General features: G+C 39.8%; 1 protein-coding gene across 3 annotated transcripts in view; it reads right to left on the bottom strand.

Moving 5' to 3' along the window:
- Positions 1-19,925, bottom strand: part of LOC108710363 (adhesion G protein-coupled receptor E2) — an 84,290-nt gene extending 64,365 nt beyond the window's left edge. For all 3 annotated transcript variants that reach the window (XM_041587204.1, XM_041587203.1, XM_041587202.1), the window contains exons 1-6: positions 19,858-19,925; positions 15,478-15,535; positions 13,807-13,833; positions 11,702-11,752; positions 8,100-8,126; positions 332-382 (exon numbers count right to left, since the gene is read on the bottom strand). In XM_041587204.1, the coding sequence (XP_041443138.1) occupies positions 332-382; positions 8,100-8,126; positions 11,702-11,752; positions 13,807-13,833; positions 15,478-15,535; positions 19,858-19,884 (241 nt within the window). In that variant the 5' untranslated portion in view covers positions 19,885-19,925. The remainder of the gene's footprint in view (positions 1-331; positions 383-8,099; positions 8,127-11,701; positions 11,753-13,806; positions 13,834-15,477; positions 15,536-19,857) is intronic.
- Between the last annotated feature and the right edge of the window lie 285 nt (positions 19,926-20,210).

Here is a 20,210-nt window from a genome sequence, read left to right on the forward strand (position 1 = left end):
AAGCCTGGTGGTGATAAAAACCACATAATAGATCTGCACCTTAGTGTGGGATAGATTCCCTACACTGTGTAATACCCAATGAGAAACTGGCGTGTGCTACTGTGATTGAAGTACTTTATACATTCAGAAGTATCTGCTGTTATCTTTTAATAAATCATTATTTGGATTAAGAACCACCACTGGGGCCTGTGAGCGTTGTGTTTTACAGTTTAGCCCCATCTGACCCTTCCTTTCTTCAACTGAAATAGCCGACTTATAACTATATAAAATGAAATGGAAGATGTGATGGAGAATCAATATCAGAGGTTAGGTTTCTGGAGGTGATAGTTACTTTGCTTTAGGCACGCGTTGGTTTCCTCACTGTTTGCAGCGGTGCTGTAACCTAAAACAAAGATATTTATATTACTCAACTGACATGAACTGGGCTTGGGCGAATTTGACCCATTTCGTTTCGTTAAAAATTCTTAATGTGAAATGTCGCTGATGCCCATTAAATTCTATGGGCGTCAAAATGTTTTTGATGCACAACTAGTGATGGGCGAGTTTATTCGCCAGACGCGAATTTGCGTGATTTGCCGCCAGCGAATAAATTCGCGAATTGCCTGCGAAAATTCGCCCGAATTTAGCAAGTTTAGCAAATTTTCTGCCATTTCGCAAATTTCGCTGGAAATTCGCGAATTTTTAGGCGAAACGGCGCAAATTCTCCCATCACTATGCACAACGCCATAAGTCTATGGGCGTCATTTCCGTGGTGAAACAAGGTGAAAAAATCCACCCATCCCTAACATGAACCAATGACAGTAATACTTTGAGATAAATCCCTATAAATACTATAAATACAGTATATACTATAAATACTACACATGTCATACAACATATCCTACCCACAAAGTTATCATTATCATGTATTCACTGTCCCCAGCCTGGGGAGTGGGCTGGAGAGTTGGAAGAATGGGGATTGGAGTGCGCCAGTCCACTGGTCACAGTATATATTTAATGGGTGTAAATCACTACTGTATGATAGGTGCACATTAGCAAAAGGAAAAGAGAAATGTATATAATATAATATACAGGGCAAAAGAAGCATCTGCACGGGGCCCACTGCATTGGGGAGCCCATTGTGCCACAATGTTTATTTATTTCCATCCCTCCATACTCCCCTTTCTGTTGCCTCTGCAATCGTTGCCTCCATAGCCGTTGCTGCTGCCATTGCCCTCCTTACCCAGCTACACTGTTCTGTTCTTTGGAGTAAATGTAAGATGGCCATGTGTTCCACTGTAGAACTCTGGTAACAGAACTTTCATCAAGACTGGTATGGGCAATCGAGACAAAGGCAGGGGATAAGTGGTAAATTTGAAATCCATAGCCAGGGAGGGTCAACCAGTTAAAGGGATACTGTCATGGGAAAACATGTTTTTTTCAAAAAGCATCAGTTGATAGTGCCGCTCCAGCAGAATTCTGCACTGAAATCTGTTTCTCAAAAGAGCAAACTGGTTTTTCTTATATTTAACCCTTTAAGTGCCAGCAGAATTTCACATTTTGGTTACGCAAAATGCCAGCCGTTTTTGAAACATTTTGTGCTCTCTCACTTTAGGGGCATTTTCTGAGGGGAAACCTATAGTTTACCTAGGAAAACTATACATTGTTTTTTTCGGTAGAAACTGAGCTTTCTAAATCTGCCTGAGTTTTCATGTATTTCCACCTGTGCAAAAAAATTTATAGTGCTAAATACCAAAAAAAAAAGAAAAATTACATTTTTCATCGTATATCAATTTATACCAGAAAAATATTTCATTTTACGGATGAAAATCCAACTGATTTGGAAAGCCTTATGTCTCTCGAACGTGCCAATACCAGATATGTATAGTTTTAGGGAGATTTAGGACTTCTGTACCTCAAAAACTCCCGGCAGTATATTGCTGAATTTTGAAAGCACTAAGGCAGAAAACGGCATGCTTTAGATTCCAAGGCAAAATCTCCTGAAACCGTAGGTTTACCCCAGAAAACCATACATTTTTGAAAAGTACACATTCAGCCGATTACAAAATGGGTAACTATGTCTCTCTACTCCCAACTACCAAACATAAAAGCTTGTCTGAACATAGCGGTTTTTCAAAAAAAATTTCAAAATTCTGAAAAATCATTTCAAAGGTTTTATTTTGCTGCTCCGCATATCCCAAACTATATTAGGTACCAAGAAAAAGCACGTGAAATATGATTGCCAGGGGTCCACTGAACAGTTTGATACCCATTATGCATAGGTTTACCAAAGTATCTGGCATTTAGAGACACCAATATGAAGTTAGCACATCCAAATTGATCAGGACTTTACTTCAGCTACTGAGAAATCAACACATTGACTGCATTTATTGTGGGGTAAAAACACAGAAATATATGTTTACCCCCCAAACCCATATATTTTTGGAAAGTACACATTCTACCGAATCTAAAATGGGTACCCATGCCTTTCTGCTCCAAACTACTGAGTCGCAAGGCTTTCCCACAATTGTCGGTTTTGGTGAAATATCTGAAAATTGCCTCAAAGCTTCAACTTCTCAGCACCATATCACCCATGTATCGTTACGCACCAAGAAAAAGCACCCTAAATATGATTGCCATGGTTCCTCTGAACATTTTGGTGGCCATTGTTCATAGGTTTACCAAAGTATCTGGCATTTAGAGGCCCCAAAATGAAGTTAGCGCATACAAACAGTCCCGTGGGTAACTTCAGCTAATGAAAAATCAACACATTGACTGCATTTTTGTGGGGTAAAAACACAGAAATATATGTTTACCCCCAAACCCATATATTTTTGGAAAGTACACATTCTACCGAATCTAAAATGGGTACCCATGCCTTTCTGCTCCAAACTACTGAGTCGCAAGGCTTTCCCACAATTGTCGGTTTTGGTGAAATATCTGAAAATTGCCTCAAAGCTTCAACTTCTCAGCACCATATCACCCATGTATCGTTACGCACCAAGAAAAAGCACCCTAAATATGATTGCCAGGGTTCCTCCAAACAGTTTGGTGGCCATTGTTCATAGGTTTACCAAAGTATCTGGCATTTAGAGGCCTCAAAATGAAGCTAGCGCAGACAAATAGTCCTGTAGGTAACTTCATCTAATGAGAAATCAACACATTGACTGCATTTTTGTGGGGTAAATACACAGAAATATATGTTTACCCCCCAAACCCATATATTTTTGGAAAGTACACATTCTACTGAATCTAAAATGGGTACCCATGCCTTTCTGCTCCAAACTACTGAGTCGCAAGGCTTTCCCAAAGTTGTCGGTTTTGGTGAAATATCTGAAAATTGCCTCAAAGCTTCAACTTCCCAGCACTATATCACCCATGTATCATTACGTACTAAGAAAAAGCACCCTAAATATGATTGCCAGGGTTCCTCTGAACATTTTGGTGGCCATTTTTCATAAGTTTACCAAAGTATCTGGCATTTAGAGGCCCCAAAATGAAGTTAGCGCATACAAACAGTTCCGTGGGTAACTTCAGCTAATGAAAAATCAACACATTGACTGCATTTTTGTGGGGTAAAAACACAGAAATATATGTTTGCCCCCCAAAACCCATATAGTTTTGGAAAGTACACATTCTACCGAATCTAAAATGGGTACCCATGCCTTTCTGCTCCAAACTACTGAGTCGCAAGGCTTTCCCACAATTGTCGGTTTTGGTGAAATATCTGAAAATTGCCTCAAAGCTTCAACTTCTCAGCACCATATCACCCATGTATCGTTATGCACCAAGAAAAAGCACCCTAAATATGATTGCCAGGGTTCCTCCGAACAGTTTGGTGGCCATTGTTCATAGGTTTACCAAAGTATCTGGCATTTAGAGGCCTCAAAATGAAGTTAGTGCATACAAATAGTCCTGTGGGTAACTTCAGCTAATGAAAGATCAACACATTAACTGCATTTTTGTGGGGTAAAAACACAGAAATATATGTTTACCCCCCAAACCCATACATTTTTGGAAAGTACACATTCTACAGAATCTAAAATGGGTACCCATGCCTTATTGCTCCAAACTACTGAGTCGCAAGGCTTTCCCAAAGTTGTCGGTTTTGGTGAAATATCTGAAAATTGCCTCAATGCTTCAACTTTCCAGCATCATATTGCCCATGTATCATTACGTATCACAAAAAAGCACCCAAATTGTGATTGCCAGGGGTCCTCCAAACAGTTTGGTGCCCACTGTGCATAGGTTTACCAAAGTATATGGCATTTAGAGGCCCCAAAATGAAGTTAGCACATACAAATTGTCCTGTGGGTAACTTCAGCTAATGAAAAATCAGCACATTGTCTGCATTTTTGTGGGGTAAAAACACAGAAATATATGTTTACCCCCCAAACCCATACATTTTTGGAAAGTACACATTCGACAGAATCTAAAATGGGTACCCATGCCTTTCTGCTCCAAACTACCGAGTCGCAAGGCTTTGCCAAATTTGGCGGTTTTGGTGAAATATCTGAAAATTGCCTCAAAGCTTCAACTTTCCAGCATCGTATTGTCCATGTATCATTACCAGCATAAAGCATCCTAAATATAAACATACGGGTCTACTAAATAGTTTGATGCCCAATGTGCATAGATATACCAAACTATGTGGCGCACAGAGACCCCCAAATGACAATATGTATAGACATTTTCAAGGCTGACGCGCTGGCTGCTGCAATATAAGCACCTGGTGTGTGTATTATGCGACATTAGACCACCTAACAGTACAGAGACCCCAGAAAACCATATATTTTCAGAAAGTACACATTCTGATTAATCCAATATGGGTAAATAAGTGTTTCTACTACAAACTGCCAAACTGCAAAGCAATGCTGAACATAACGGTTTTTATCAAATTTCTGAAAATCGTCACAAAGCTTGAATTTTACCCCATTATATGCCCCACATTTCGTAATTTATCAGCATAAAACATCCTAAATATGAACGCCCAGGGGTCTACTGAACACTTTGATGCCCAATATGCATAGATATACCAAATTATGTGGCGCACAGAGACACCCAAATGACAATACTGTATATACTTTTTCACGGCTGACGCGCTGGCTGCTGCAATACAAGCACCTGGTGTGTGTATTATGCGACATTAGACCCCCCTAACAGTACAGAGACCCCAGAAAACCATATATTTTCAGAAAGTACACATTCTGACAAATCCAATATGGGTAAATAAGTGTTTCTACTACAAACTGCCAAACTGCAAAGCAATGCTGAACATAACGGTTTTTATCAAATTTCTGAAAATCGTCACAAAGCTTGAATTTTACCCCATTATATGCTCCACGTTTCGTAACGTATCAGCATAAAACATCCTAAATATGAACGCCAGAGGTCTACTGAATACTTTGATGCTCAATATGCATAGATATACCAAACTATGTGGCGCACAGAGACCACCGAATGACAATAGTGTATATACATTTTCACAGCTGACTTGCTGGCTGCTGCAATATAAGCGCCTGGTGTGTGTATTATGCGACATTAGACCCCCCTAACAGTACAGAAACCCCAGAAAACCATATATTTTCAGAAAGTACACATTCTGACGAATCCAATATGGGTAAATAAGTGTTTCTACTACAAACTGCCAAACTGCAAAGCAATGCTGAACATAACGGTTTTTATCAAATTTCTGAAAATCGTCAGAAAGCTTGAATTTTACCCCATTATATGCCCCACATTTCGTAACGTATCAGCATAAAACATCCTAAATATGAACGCCAGGGGTCTACTGAACACTTTGATGCTCAATATGCATAGATATACCAAACTATGTGGCGCACAGAGACCACCAAATGACAATAGTGTATATACTTTTTCACAGCTGACGCGCTGGCTGCTGCAATATAACCACCTGGTGTGTGTATTATGCGACATTAGACCCCCCTAACAGTACAGAGACCCCAGAAAACCATATATTTTCAGAAAGTACACATTCTGACGAATCCAATATGGGTAAATAAGTGTTTCTACTACAAACTGCCAAACTGCAAAGCAATGCTGAACATAACGGTTTTTATCAAATTTCTGAAAATCGTCACAAAGCTTGAATTTTACCCCATTATATGCCCCACATTTCGTAACGTATCAGCATAAAACATCCTAAATATGAACGCCAGGTGTCTACTGAACACTTTGATGCCCAATATGTATAGATATACCAAACTATGTGGCGCACAGAGACCCCCAAATGGATATATCGTAGATAAAATTTACAAGGCAAAACAAAATAAGGCAGTAAAGAGTGAAATGAAAAAAAATCCAATAAAACCACAAAAATCAATGTTTTTTTTCCAGAATAGTGTTATCGGCCGTCAGAATCACAGTTTGAATATTTTAGCTGGGCCAAACAGGTTATACGGCTAGAAACAAGTGAACACAACATATGCAGAGCTGAAAATGCAATAAAATGGCTAAAAATTCAATAAAATGGCTAAAAATGCACCAAAATACCCAAAATTGCAATATAATCACCGAAATAACATACAAAAGATATTGCACAGTACGGTTAGCGAATACGCTATTCGTAATGGCAATAAAACATTTTTTTCAGCCAAAAAAAGAGACGATGCGATAAGAAAAAAAAAAAAAAAAAAAAAAGCCACAATGCCATGTATGTGCGTGTCCGTGTGTACAAATGGTAAATTACATGTTATGTGTGCGTGTGTGCGTGTGCACGTGTGTGTAAGTGCAGTGAGTGTAAGTGACCCCCCCAATCCCCAAAAATGTATGTGTAAGTGTGAATCTAAGTGTGTATTACTGTAATAAGTGTGTGTTGGTGTGTGTAATTGTTGCACTAACCTGAAAAAATCGCTGAAGACTGTTGCAGGCGATCAGGAAGAGCCCCTGGAAGACATCTGCCTCGTGGTTCCTGTCTGTGTGCTGTGGGGGCGGAGATCGACGATCCGGTGCAGGCTGCAGCAGCAGGACACGTAAGTAACACGTGCCTGCTGCTGTTTTTGGGCCCCTGGGCGATCGCGCCCCAGGGGCCACTCGATCCCCTGCTCTGCTCGTTGCCTAGGGGCAGGGGATCGAAGCGGAACGGAGCGATCGGCTCTAACAGCCACTCCTCCGCTCCAGAACCCGGAAGTGCTGCAAAACGTAGAATCTACGTTCTGTGGCATTTCAAGTTACTTTTCCACAGAACGTAGATTCTACGTTCTGTGGCACTTAAAGGGTTAATTTTGAAATCTGACATGGGGCTAGATATATTGTCAGTTTCCCAGCTGCCCCCAGTCATGTGACTTGTGCTCTGATAAACTTCAGTAACTCTTTACTGCTGTACTGCAAGTTGGAGTGATATCAACCCCCTCCCTTTCCCCCCAGCAGCCAAACAAAAGAACAATGGGAAGGTAACCAGATAGCAGCTCCCTAACACAAGATAACAGCTGCCTGGTAGATCTAAGAACAGCACTCAATAGTAAAAGCCAGGTCCCACTGAGACTGATTCAGTTAAGTAGGAGAAATAACAGCCTGCCAGAAAGTATAAGTGCTGGCACAAGTCACATGACTGGGGCAGCTGGGAAACTGACAATATGTGTAGCCAGAATTCAAAATTTGATATAAAAAAATCTGTTTGCTCTTTTGAGAAATGGATTTCAGTGCAGAATTCTGCTGGAGCAGCACTATTAACCGATGTGTTTTGAAAGAAACATGTTTTCCCATAACAGTATCCCTTTACTCAGTCCAAGAAAGTGTCAGATTTGATAAGGGCAAGAGAAATCACTCATACAAAGAGCAGTTCAATTCACTGCAATAACTTTAAAGTGGGGATAGGCGTTGCAAGAAACTTAAAGAAGAACTAAACTCCCCCAAAAACAAAAGCCCCCATCCCTCGCTGCTCCACCCCCCTGGAGCAAAGAAAAGAATCCCAATTTGTGAATCGGACATTGATGCAGAGTAGCACAGCTGAGTTCTCAGGCATCATCTTCTGTATCTTTTGTATTGTCTTAAAATCCATCCGCCGAGACAGAGCTTGCAGGCACATGTGCAATTAAAGTTAATTCCAGACTGGCTCCAACTGAGCAATTTATGCAATTTTCCTTTCAATTGTTACTCACCTTGAAAACTGAGCAATTCACAGAGAACTGAAGAAAAAATAAACACAGTGTTACCATGAGAGTATACAGTACGTTTGATTCATTGTGCATAAGGCTACAAATGTATTATTATTGCTACTTTTTATTAGTGATGGGCGAATTTATTTGCCAGGCGCGACGTCGCAGCGAAATTTGCGCGATTCGCCGCCAGCGAATAAATTTGCAAAACGCCCGCGAAAATTCGCCTGAAAAAATTCCGGCGTCAAAAACGGGCGCCGGCGTCAAAAACGAGACGCCAGCACAGTATCACTAATATTTCGCCGTTTCGCGAATTTCGCTCAAAATTCACGATTTTGTAAATTGGACCCTAGCAACCAGATTACTAAAATTGCAAACTGGAGAGCTGTTGAATAAAAAGCTAAAAAAACACAAATAATAAATTCAAAACAATTGCAAACTGTCTCAGAATACCACTCTCTCCATCATAATAAAAGTTGAATCAAAGGTGAACCACTCATTTAATTTCAGCATTACAGGTATGGGACCTGTTATCCAGCCCGCTCGGGACTTGGGGCTTTCTGGATAATGGGCCTTTCTGTAATTTGGATCTTCATACCTTAAGTCTACTAGAAAATCATATAAACATTAAATAAACCCAATAGGCTGGTTTTGCTTCCAATAAGGATTAATTATATCTTAGTTGGGATCAAGTACAAGCTACTGTTTTATTATTACAGAGAAAAAGGAAATAGTTTTTAAAAATATGGATTATATGATCATAATGGAGTCTATGGGAGATGGCCTTTTCGTAATTTGGAACTCTCTGTATAACGGGTTTCCGGATAACGAATCCCATCCCTGTATTTCTTGAGAATTTTCTCAGCACTCTGCAAAAAAATCCTTTTTTTTTTTTTTTTTGACATTGACCACGCTATTGAATAGTTTATATAAAAAAGTTATTAGATGTATTATTAAATATAATTATTAATGTCAAGTTATTTTCACATTATATATTATTTCAATTCAATAATAATACATTAATAAGAGTCATTCTACCCAAGTGCATTAACATTTGCTGGTCAAGTTGAATATTTAAAAAGCCCTTATGGATATTTGGAGCACAAATAAAAATTTTCAATTCTGTTTACGCATTAAGTACACCACTCGTAGCCAGGTTTATAAATATAACCATGCACAGGGCAAATATTTTCACTGTGTGAATCATTCAATCATTGCACAAAGTTTATAAATGAGCCCCACTGTCTCTTATGCTAAAAAACCTCATGTCCAGTTCCACTTAATGTAGCGGTGTCGCAGGGTTTTGAACTTGGTCCTTTATTATTTTGCCCATAAACTCCCTCTTTGGGCATCTAATCCACTCATTTGGCTTTAAATGTTATCTGTATGTAGGTACTATCAGAATATATTTATTAACAATCTGTAACTGCCTCCTAGCAATCTCCAATACCACCTCAAACTAAACTTCAAGCTAACCATAACCTTACAAAAAGTGATCAAATCCTCTTTCCTTATAAGCCTGGTCACATTCCCCCCTTTACTATCTCTCTTGATGCAATGCTCATTAACACTACAGTCTGTATAAAACACTGCTGTCAGAATTCTCCTTCTCTCATCCAGGAGGCGGCAGGCCTCTCCTCTGCTAAAGTCCTTATCATTCTTTTTTCTCATACCGTCAAAGCCCTTCATTCCTCTGCACCTCACTACATCGCTTCTCTTGTATCTCCATACCCCCCTAGCCAACTCCTCTGCTTCTTTCAGAGCAACCACTTGGATGCACTCTTCCCCCCACTATTGCTGTTTCCCACCTTAAACCTTTCCTTCTTGCTGCTTCTTACATTTGGAATGACATCCCTAAATCCCTCTGTAGAGAATACTCTCTCAGTCTCTTCAAAAATAAACTCAAACACTACTTCTTGGAGCACTCACATAACACCTGAACCTGGAACTGCACTTATATTCCAGTGTCACCCACTGTAACCTTCAGCACTTGATAGTTTCCTACTTGTATCTACTAGTTATCCTCCCACTTGTATTGCTCTGCTGTATAGCTCTGTGTACATAAGCAGTGCTATATAATTAAAATGTAAGTACACACATACATACACATAGACCCAGGGCAATGATGTGTACCCATAGGTCTAAGGATATGTGACCGCCTCCTGTCCATAGCTGATATAATGGAGCACTGGGTTCTTTGGGGCAAATTCACTAAGATGCGAAGTTGCGCCAGGCGCAACTTCGCCGCACTTCGCCAGGCGTAGTTTCACCAGGGCTCCGCAAATTCACTAAAATCCGAAGTTGCGCAGAGGGGTAGCGTAAGGTTGCGGAGTTGCGCTAGCGTTGATTCGCTATATAAAGCGAAGTTGCGCTAGCGAAGGCTAATTTGCATTGAAATTCAAATTTCAATGGAGGAACACGTATCTGCACTACAAATGCCTAGAAAACCTTCAAATCTGCAAATAAAAATTTTATTTTGCCCTACACATGTGCCCACTGTCTAGGTAAGTTGCCATGAGTCAGGAAATGTAGGGGGGAGGAAGGGGAGCCCCAAAATATTTTCAATCTTTTTCAGCCTATCAGCCATCATGTAGAAAACACGCCAGCGTTTTTTGGGACTTAGAAAAAATATTGACTTTTTTTTAAACAATCCCTATCTACTCTATTGCGCTTCGCCAGGTCTGAGGTGGCGAAGGAAGTCTAGCGTAAAAGGTAGCGTTCAGTACACTGCGCAAGTTAGTGAATTTGCGTAGTTTCGTCGCTAGCGAAAATTCGCCTGGCGTAAGGTTGCGAAGTAACACTAGCAAAACTACGCCAGCGTTCGTAAGTGAATTTGCGCAGTAGCGAAAATGCCAAACGCTAGCGAATTAACGCTAGCGTTCGGCGCTTCGCGGCTTAGTGAATTTGCCCCTTTGTCTTTAGACTCCCCCTGGTGCCAGGGGTGGATGTGCTGGGGAGGCTGGAGCAGAAGTCCCAGTAAGAAGCTTAGTGGAAGAAGTTGGGGAAAGAGATCCTGTGAATTAAGTATAGACAGTGGATCCTAGTTGGTGTGAGTTAGGGAGTGTAGCTAGAGAGAGCAGTCTTCTGACCCATATTTATTATGTAGTGTAAAATGAAAATTGACGGAAAAATTGTGTAAAAAGCTGTGTAATATAAATGGCAAAATCACAAAGGTTTGTTTAACGCTGTGTTAACATCATTATTTTACATTGCTTCAGACCTTTGTAAGTGAGTTCTGTTGCACTAAGAAAGAAACGCATGATGCTGCTGAAAAATGATGCTGTTTTTTACATGGTGAAGCCTGGTGGTGATAAAAACCACATAATAGATCTGCACCTTAGTGTGGGATAGATTCCCTACACTGTGTAATACCCAATGAGAAACTGGCGTGTGCTACTGTGATTGAAGTACTTTATACATTCAGAAGTATCTGCTGTTATCTTTTAATAAATCATTATTTGGATTAAGAACCACCACTGGGGCCTGTGAGCGTTGTGTTTTACAGTTTAGCCCCATCTGACCCTTCCTTTCTTCAACTGAAATAGCCGACTTATAACTATATAAAATGAAATGGAAGAGGTTAGGTTTCTGGAGGTGATAGTTACTTTGCTTTATGCACGCGTTGGTTTCCTCACTGTTTGCAGCGGTGCTGTAACCTAAAACAAAGATATTTATATTACTCAACTGACATGAACTAGGCTTGGGCGAATTTGACCCATTTCGTTTCGTTAAGAATTCTTAATGTGAAATGTCGCTGATGCCCATTAAATTCTATGGGCGTCAAAATGTTTTTGATGCACAACTAGTGATGGGCGAGTTTATTCGCCAGGCGCGAATTTGCGTGATTCGCCGCCAGCGAATAAATTCGCGAATTGCCTGCGAAAATTCGCCCAAAAAAATTTGCCAGCGTCAAAAAAAAAACATTTCGCCAAAACGGACACCGGTGTCAAAAACGAGACGCCGACGCCGTTTAGCCAATTTTCCGCCATTTCGCGAATTTTTCGGCGAAACTGTGCAAATTCGCCCATCACTATGCACAACGCCATAAGTCTATGGGCGTCATTTCTGTGGTGAAACAAGGCAAAAAAATCCACCCATCCCTAACATGAACCAATGACAGTAATACTTTGAGATAAATCCCTATAAATACTATAAATACAGTATATACTATAAATACTACACATGTCATACACCATATCCTACCCACAAAGTTATCATTATCATGTATTCACTGTCCCCAGCCTGGGGAGTGGGCTGGAGAGTTGGAAGAATGGGGATTGGAGTGCGCCAGTCCACTGGTCACAGTATATATTTAATGGGTGTAAATCACTACTGTATGATAGGTGCACATTAGCAAAAGGAAAAGAGAAATGTATATAATATAATATACAGGGCAAAAGAAGCATCTGCACGAGGCCCACTGCATTGGGGAGCCCATTGTGCCACAATGTTTATTTATTTATTTCCATCCCTCCATACTCCCCTTTCTGTTGCCTCTGCAATCGTTGCCTCCATAGCCGTTGCTGCTGCCATTGCCCTCCTTACCCAGCTACACTGTTCTGTTCTTTGGAGTAAATGTAAGATGGCCATGTGTTCCACTGTAGAACTCTGGTAACAGAACTTTTAGCAAGATTGGTATGGGCAATCGAGACAAAGGCAGGGGATAAGAGGTAAATTCGAAATCCATAGCCAGGGAGGGTCAACCAGTTAAAGGGACTGTCATGGGAGAACATGTTTTTTTCAAAAAGCATCAGTTAATAGTGCCGCTCCAGCAGAATTCTGCACTGAAATCCGTTTCTCAAAAGAGCAAACTGATTTTTTTTTATATTTAATTTTGAAATCTGACATGGGGCTAGACATATTGTCAGTTTCCCAGCTGCCCCCAGTCATGTGACTTGTGCTCTGATAAACTTCAGTCATTCTTTACTGCTGTACTGCAAGTTGGAGTGATATCACCCCCTCCCTTTCCCCCAGCAGTCTAACAACAGAACAATGGGAAGGTAACCAAATAGCAGCTCCCTAACACAAGATAACAGCTGCCTGGTAGATCTAAGAACAACACTCAATAGTAAAAGCCAGGTCCCACTGAGACTGATTCAGTTAAGTAGGAGAAATAACAGCCTGCCAGAAAGTATAAGTGCTGGCACAAGTCACATACTGGGCAGCTGGGAAACTGACAATATGTCTAGCCCATGTCAGAATTCAAAATTGATATAAAAAATCTGTTTGCTCTTTTGAGAAATGGATTTCAGTGCAGAATTCTGCTGGAGCAGCACTATTAACCGATGTGTTTTGAAAGAAACATGTTTTCCCATGACAGTATCCCTTTACTCAGTCCAAGAAAGTGTCAGATTTGATAAAGGCAAGAGAAATCACTCATACAAAGAGCAGTTCAATTCACTGCAATAACTTTAAAGTGGGGATAGGCGTTGCAAGAAACTTAAAGAAGAACTAAACTCCCCCAAAAACAAAAGCCCCCATCCCTCGCTGCTCCACCCCCCTGGAGCAAAGAAAAGAATCCCAATTTGTGAATCGGACATTGATGCAGAGTAGCACAGCTGAGTTCTCAGGCATCATCTTCTGTATCTTTTGTATTGTCTTAAAATCCATCCGCCGAGACAGAGCTTGCAGGCACATGTGCAATTAAAGTTAATTCCAGACTGGCTCCAACTGAGCAATTTATGCAATTTTCCTTTCAATTGTTACTCACCTTGAAAACTGAGCAATGCACAGAGAGCTGAAGAAAAAATACACACAGTGTTACCATGAGAGTATACAGTACGTTTGATTCATTGTGCATGTAAAGACTTTCATTTCATCTTTGTGGACAATACTTTACAAATGATTCCCAAATATCACAAGAATTGCTTTTATTGATATCGTGTACTGACCCCATCTAAAAAACAAATGATCTGTAAGGCTACAAATGTATTGTTATTGCTACTTTTTATTACTCCTCTTTCTATTTAGGCCTCTTCTATTCATATTTCAGTCTTTTATTCAAATCAATTCAGGGTTGCTAGGGTAAATTGGACCCTAGCAACCAGATTACTAAAATTGGAGAGCTGCTGAATAAAAAGCTAAAAAACACAAATAATAAATTAAAAACAATTGCAAACTGTCTCAGAATACCACTCTCTCCATCATAATAAAAGTTAAATCAAAGGTGAACCACTCATTTAATTTCAGCATTACAGGTATAGGACCTGTTATCCAGACCGCTCGTGACTTGGGGCTTTCTGGATAATGGGCCTTTCTGTAATTTGGATCTTCATACCTTAAGTCTACTAGAAAATCATATAAACATTAAATAAACCCAATAGGCTGGTTTTTGCTTCCAATAAGGATTAATTATATCTTAGTTGGGATCAAGTACAAGCTACTGTTTTATTATTACACAGAAAAAGGAAATAGTTTTTAAAAATATGGATTATTTGATCATAATGGAGTCTATGGGAGATGGCCTTTCCATAATTTGGAACTTTCCGGATAACGGATCCCATCCCTGTATTTCTTGAGAATTTTTTCAGCACTCTGCAAAAAAATCTTGTTGAATTTTTTTTTTGCCATCGACCACGCTATTGAATAGTTTATATAAAAAAGTTATTAGTAATTTCCTATGTATTATTAAATATAATTATTAATATCAAGTTATTTTCACATTATATATTATTTCAATTCAATAATAATACATTAATAAGAGTCATTCTTCCCAAGTGCACTAACATTTGCTGGTCAAGTTAAAAAACTGACTTTATATCTCTCCCACTATACAATTTCTGGCTTTTTTTTTTTTTCACATTACACATCTCTCGAGTAGAATTTAGTGACGATTCTGGTCTTTAATGAACCTTGTGAGACTGCTTGGAGGCGTGGATGTGCTAATAGGCAATAATATATATGTGCGCTGGAAGATTCGTAATAACAGAAGCCTTGCTCTTTAGAAACCCTGCTCTGAAGTTTTATTTTGGAGCCATTGTCATTGTTGAAGACTATCAAACAGGGGCCTAAGAAGTTCAAGAGCTCACATTTTTCCCAGGAGAAGAGACAATACATTTGGGGTCATTTCCACTATAGATACACAAAGACCTGTAGGCACCCCCCATGTATACGGTGCTGCCTGCATTCAGTAGCATTGTATTCATGAAGTGGGATGAAGGGAGACATAGAGACATTCCTCCTCCTGCCATATTCCTAACTGTCAGGTATGATCTGCATAAGGTCCAGCACTTACAGCCTTCTCTGTGTAAGAAGAGGACTGCACCTACCCCCTTTTTTTTGTAAAATGTGGCAGGGGCAGTAATAAATTATCCCATAGTGTTTCAATAGCCTAAAGATTACTTAGAATAATACTTCACTATACTCTGCCAAGTGCACTTACCTATCAGCAACCATCCAAACTGGGTTCTCATCCTGATACGTCTCTGCAGCAAGTTGGTCTATTATAAAGACAGAATGAGAGACAATTAGGGAAGTTTCACAATGAAAACACTAATGAAGTAAGAATAGAGATTATTAGTCCACCTCCTATATAACTGACTCAACAACTTTATAAACCCAATTCAGTTAAGCTACTAACAACCCGTAGTAACCAGTAATCAGGCATTTGTCAAAGCTAATCACTATTGCTACACAAATAATTTGTACTGTTCAAGGAGACATAGACACAAATTCATTATTATATTTTTTGTGAGAGCAGATAAGCAAGTGTCACTAAACCTACAGAAATTTTTATAAAAACATTGGTGGCAGGGGCCTATAGAATATTAAAATCATACATTGGTGGTCAGGGGATTAAAAAAAACAAAAAAACACAAATTGGTGTTCAGTAGAATTGAACTCATGGCTTCAGGACTTCAACTTTGCCTCCTTTTGTGACTTCGGGTTTTTTCGCCACTTCGGACATCGGCTATTTTCGTAGCTTCGGACTTCGGCTATTTTCATAGCTTCGGGTCTTTTCGCCACTTCACCGCAAAGAAGAGGCGATTAGTCGCCAGGTGACTAAATCTCCCCAAATCACCCAGTGTGTCCTTACCCTTATGGACAGCAATTCGTGATGATATTACCCCCTCCTTTCCCCCCCCCCCAGCAGCCTAACAAAAATCAATGGGAAGGTAACCAGATAACAGCTCCCTGATAGATCTAAGAACAGCACTCAATAATAAAAAACCAAATCCCACTGTGACACATTCAGTTACATTGAGTAGGAGAAACAATAGCTTGTCAGAAAGCAGTTCCATCCTAAAGTGCTGGCTCTTTCTGAAAGCACATGACCAGGCAAAATGACCTGAGATGCACCTACACAATAATATTACAACTTAAAATAATACACTTATTGGTTCAGGAATTAAATTTTACATGGTGGAGTGAATTGTGTGCAGTTTAAACAGCTATTAATTGACATTTGTATGTATGTGTGATATTAAGAATTTGCCATGGTGTCTACCACACTGGGCTTAAAGGTTGCACCTAGTGTGGTGGCTCGCCATGATCGTATAGTGGTTAGTGATAGTGGTTAGTACTGGCTGCAGCAACCCCGGTTCACGGCAGTTGTTTTAGACATGTTAATTTAAATGCCACTGCCTGGCTTAGCATCCTGTTCCATCTTACGCTGGACTATTAAATATAGATAGGCTGCAGCTCACCATTTAATTGCTTGGTACCGGTTGTCCTGCAGGATTATCCTGTGTCAATACCCCAATAGAGAGTCAGAAGAGAAATCAAAGTGCAGGACAAATCCACAGCAGTATTCTTTGATTGCAAAAATGTATTGGGAACACCAATAGGCATCTGAAGCTGGTTATTAGTGATGAGCAAATTTTTTACCAGCCATGGATTCGCGGCAAAATTCCGCATTTCACCATCTTCAAATTTTTTCCCCAAAAAATATTTTTTAAAACAACATTGGTGCCAGGGCCCCCCTTACGATTTAAAAAAAAATTGGGGCCCCCAAATTTTTTTTAAAAAAAGACCATTGGTGCCAGGGCCCCCCTTACAAGTTAAAAAAAATTGGGGCCCCAAAAAATGGGTTTTTTTATAAAAAAATTGGTGGCAGGAGCCTATAGAATATTAAAATAATACATTGGTGGCCAGGGGATGAAAAAAAAACGAAAAAACACAAATTGGTGTTCAGTAGAATTGAACTCATGGCTTCAGGACTTCAACTTTGCCTCCTTTCGTGACTTCGGGTCTTTTTGCCACTTCGGGAGTTCGGCTGTTTTCGTGGCTTCGGGTTCTTCGGCTGTTCGTCTTTTCGGCACTTCTGCATTTCGGCTGCTTGGGACTTCACAGATGGATGCAGGCTTCGGCGCTCGTAAGGGGGGCCCGGCTCTTTCAAAAATGCAGCACTGCCGGGCCCCCCTTCATGCACGGGACACTTTTCCCCCCTGTCCCCCCCTGATGGCGGCCCTGTAAGGCATTTGGGGGGATTGGTCACCGCAAAGAGGAGGCGATTAGTCGCCAGGTGAGTAAATCTCCCCAAATCACCCAGTGTGACCTTACCCTTATGGACAGCAATTCGTAATGATATTACCCCCTCCTTTTTCCTCCCCAGCAGCCTAACAACAAAACAATGGGAAGGTAACCAGATAACAGCTCCCTGGTAGATATAAGAACAGCACTTAATAATAAAAATCCAAATCCCACTGTGACACATTCAGTTACATTGAGTAGGAGAAACAACAGCCTGTCAGAAAGCAGTTCCATCCTAAAGTGCTGGCTCTTTCTGAAAGCACATGACCAGGCAAAATGACCTGAGATGCACCTACACACCAATATTACAACTAAAAATAATACACTTGCTGGTTCAGGAATGAAATTTTACATGGTGGAGTGAAATAGGTGCAGTTTAAACAGTGTAATTTTGAAATAAAAACAACACCAAAAAAATCATGACGAATCCCTTTAAGAGTTACTTAAAAAGCCTTAGCAACAACCTACCTAAGAAACCTAACTTTTTAGAAACAACCAACCTTCCATACCTCCTTAGCTTTATTAAGGATTAGAATTGATTATGTAGCAGCAAATCTGGCCAAGTAGTAAATTAGTAAAGTAAGTAGTGAGATAATAGTGAATAGGGATAGTTAGGGGCCGATTCACTAACTTCGAGTGAAGGATTCGAAGTAAAATTCATCCGATAGTCGAAGTACTGGATCGAGCGCAAAAACGCTGCGACTATTCGCCCATTCTATAGTCTAAGTACTGTCTCTTTTAAAAATACTTCGACTGCCTACTTCGCCACCTAAATCCTACCGAATTGCTTTAAAAGCCTATGGGAAAGTCCCATAGGCTTGTTTTCCAAGTTTTTGATAGAATAAAAAGGCATTCGATCGAATATTCGCCAATTCGACTATTCGCCAGCGCGTAAATTCGCCCGAATTGCCTATTTGATTCTATTCGATTCTATTCCCCAGTCGAATTTCGAGGGATTTAACCCCTCGAAGTAGCAAAATAAGAAAACTTTTTTTCTGACTTTAGATTCAATCAATAGGGGCATATTTATCAAAAAGTGAATTTAGAGATCGCCACAGTCCTCTAGAGTGAAATTCCACCACTCTCCATTCATTTCTTTGGGATTTTGAAAGGTGTATTTATCACTTTTACCCATTGATAAATACTCTTTTAAAAATCCCATAGAAAGTGAAGAGAGTGGTGGAATTTCACTCTAGAGAACTTGGACATCTCTAACTTTTTGATAAATATGCCCCCAAGGGTCGACCCTTGATGAATTTGCCCTGTAGTAGTAATAAACTTTGACAGTGTTTTGAATAACAGACCATTGGTTAGGGCACTAGAACCAGGGGAAACGATTTATGGGTCATATTTATCAAAAAGTTAGAGATGTCCAAGTCCTCTAGAGTGAAATTCCACCACTCTCTTCACTTTCTATGGGATTTTTAAAAGAGTATTTATAAATGGGTGAAAGTGAAAGTTCATCCTTTGATAAATACACCTTTCAAAATCCCAAAGAAATGAATGGAGAGTGGCGAAATTTCACTCTAGAGGGCTATGGCGATCTCTAAATTGACTTTTTGATAAATATGCCCCTATTGATTGAATCTAAAGTCAGAAACAAAGTTTTCTTATTTTGCTACTGGAGAGCCAATGAACCTACTTTGCAATATACTTGGATTTTACTGAAAGGGGTTATAAAAAAGAAAAAAGAGCTTTGTTCCTCTACCGCTGGGTTAAAACTCATGACAATCCAAATGTTCGTGTGAACCATTTAAAAAAAAAAACAACAACAACAAAAAACTCTTGTGTAGCAAGAGAGGAAGAAAAAAATCTAAAATACACTGTCCACATAACATCTTCTGCTTTTCTTGATTAGACATATGTGACATTTTCTCTGTTACTAATTTGCATAAAGGAAAATGCATCTCAGCTGCTTTCTCACTGGTTCTTTCTCAGTGCTCCGAGAATGGTCAACTAAATAAATGTGCTCCTAAATTCCCACGCACCAATCTGATGTGTTGACATTGACTCTGAAGAGAAAGCAGCTGAAGGCTAATAAATATCAAAATGTTATGATTTTTGGTCGTTTCGCTCCTATAAAACAGTTGCCAAATTCGGAGATAAAAATTATTTTGTTTAAAGCAGCACATGGGTTGAGCTACAGTAGCTGAATTCTATGGTGCGTTGATGATCAGTTGACTTTATAACCAACAGTGGTTACAATAGCAGAGGATGTAATGTGGAACCTATAACAGTGTATCTGTAAAACCATCAGGTGCTTCCATTAGAATTGGACAACCCCACTTACCAGAAACCACCCCACCTGAGTCCTCATCTTGGCGCAGCTCTTTAGCAGATCAGTCCATTAAGAGTGAGAGAAATAGGGAAATGCCGTACTTGTGATATAGACTATGCTATGAGATCAGCTCCTCCCCTATAGAATTCATAGGAACTCCTTTTTCTCAAACTCTTCTTAAAAAAAACATTGGACAGAATAATCACAGAGAAGTCACACACAAGCTAAAACTATATCGGTCCATTAATTTCAGTAATGCTGGTAATCTATGGCAGCCTGGCAACCATATGATCAAATGTTGATGCCCCTAGGTATGAGAAAAGCTGACAGTTTGTAAACATTTTTACATCTAGCTAATGAACCTC

The sequence above is a fragment of the Xenopus laevis genome, chromosome 3L, assembly GCF_017654675.1.
Source record: "Xenopus laevis strain J_2021 chromosome 3L, Xenopus_laevis_v10.1, whole genome shotgun sequence".
Taxonomy (NCBI): Eukaryota; Metazoa; Chordata; class Amphibia; order Anura; family Pipidae; genus Xenopus; species Xenopus laevis.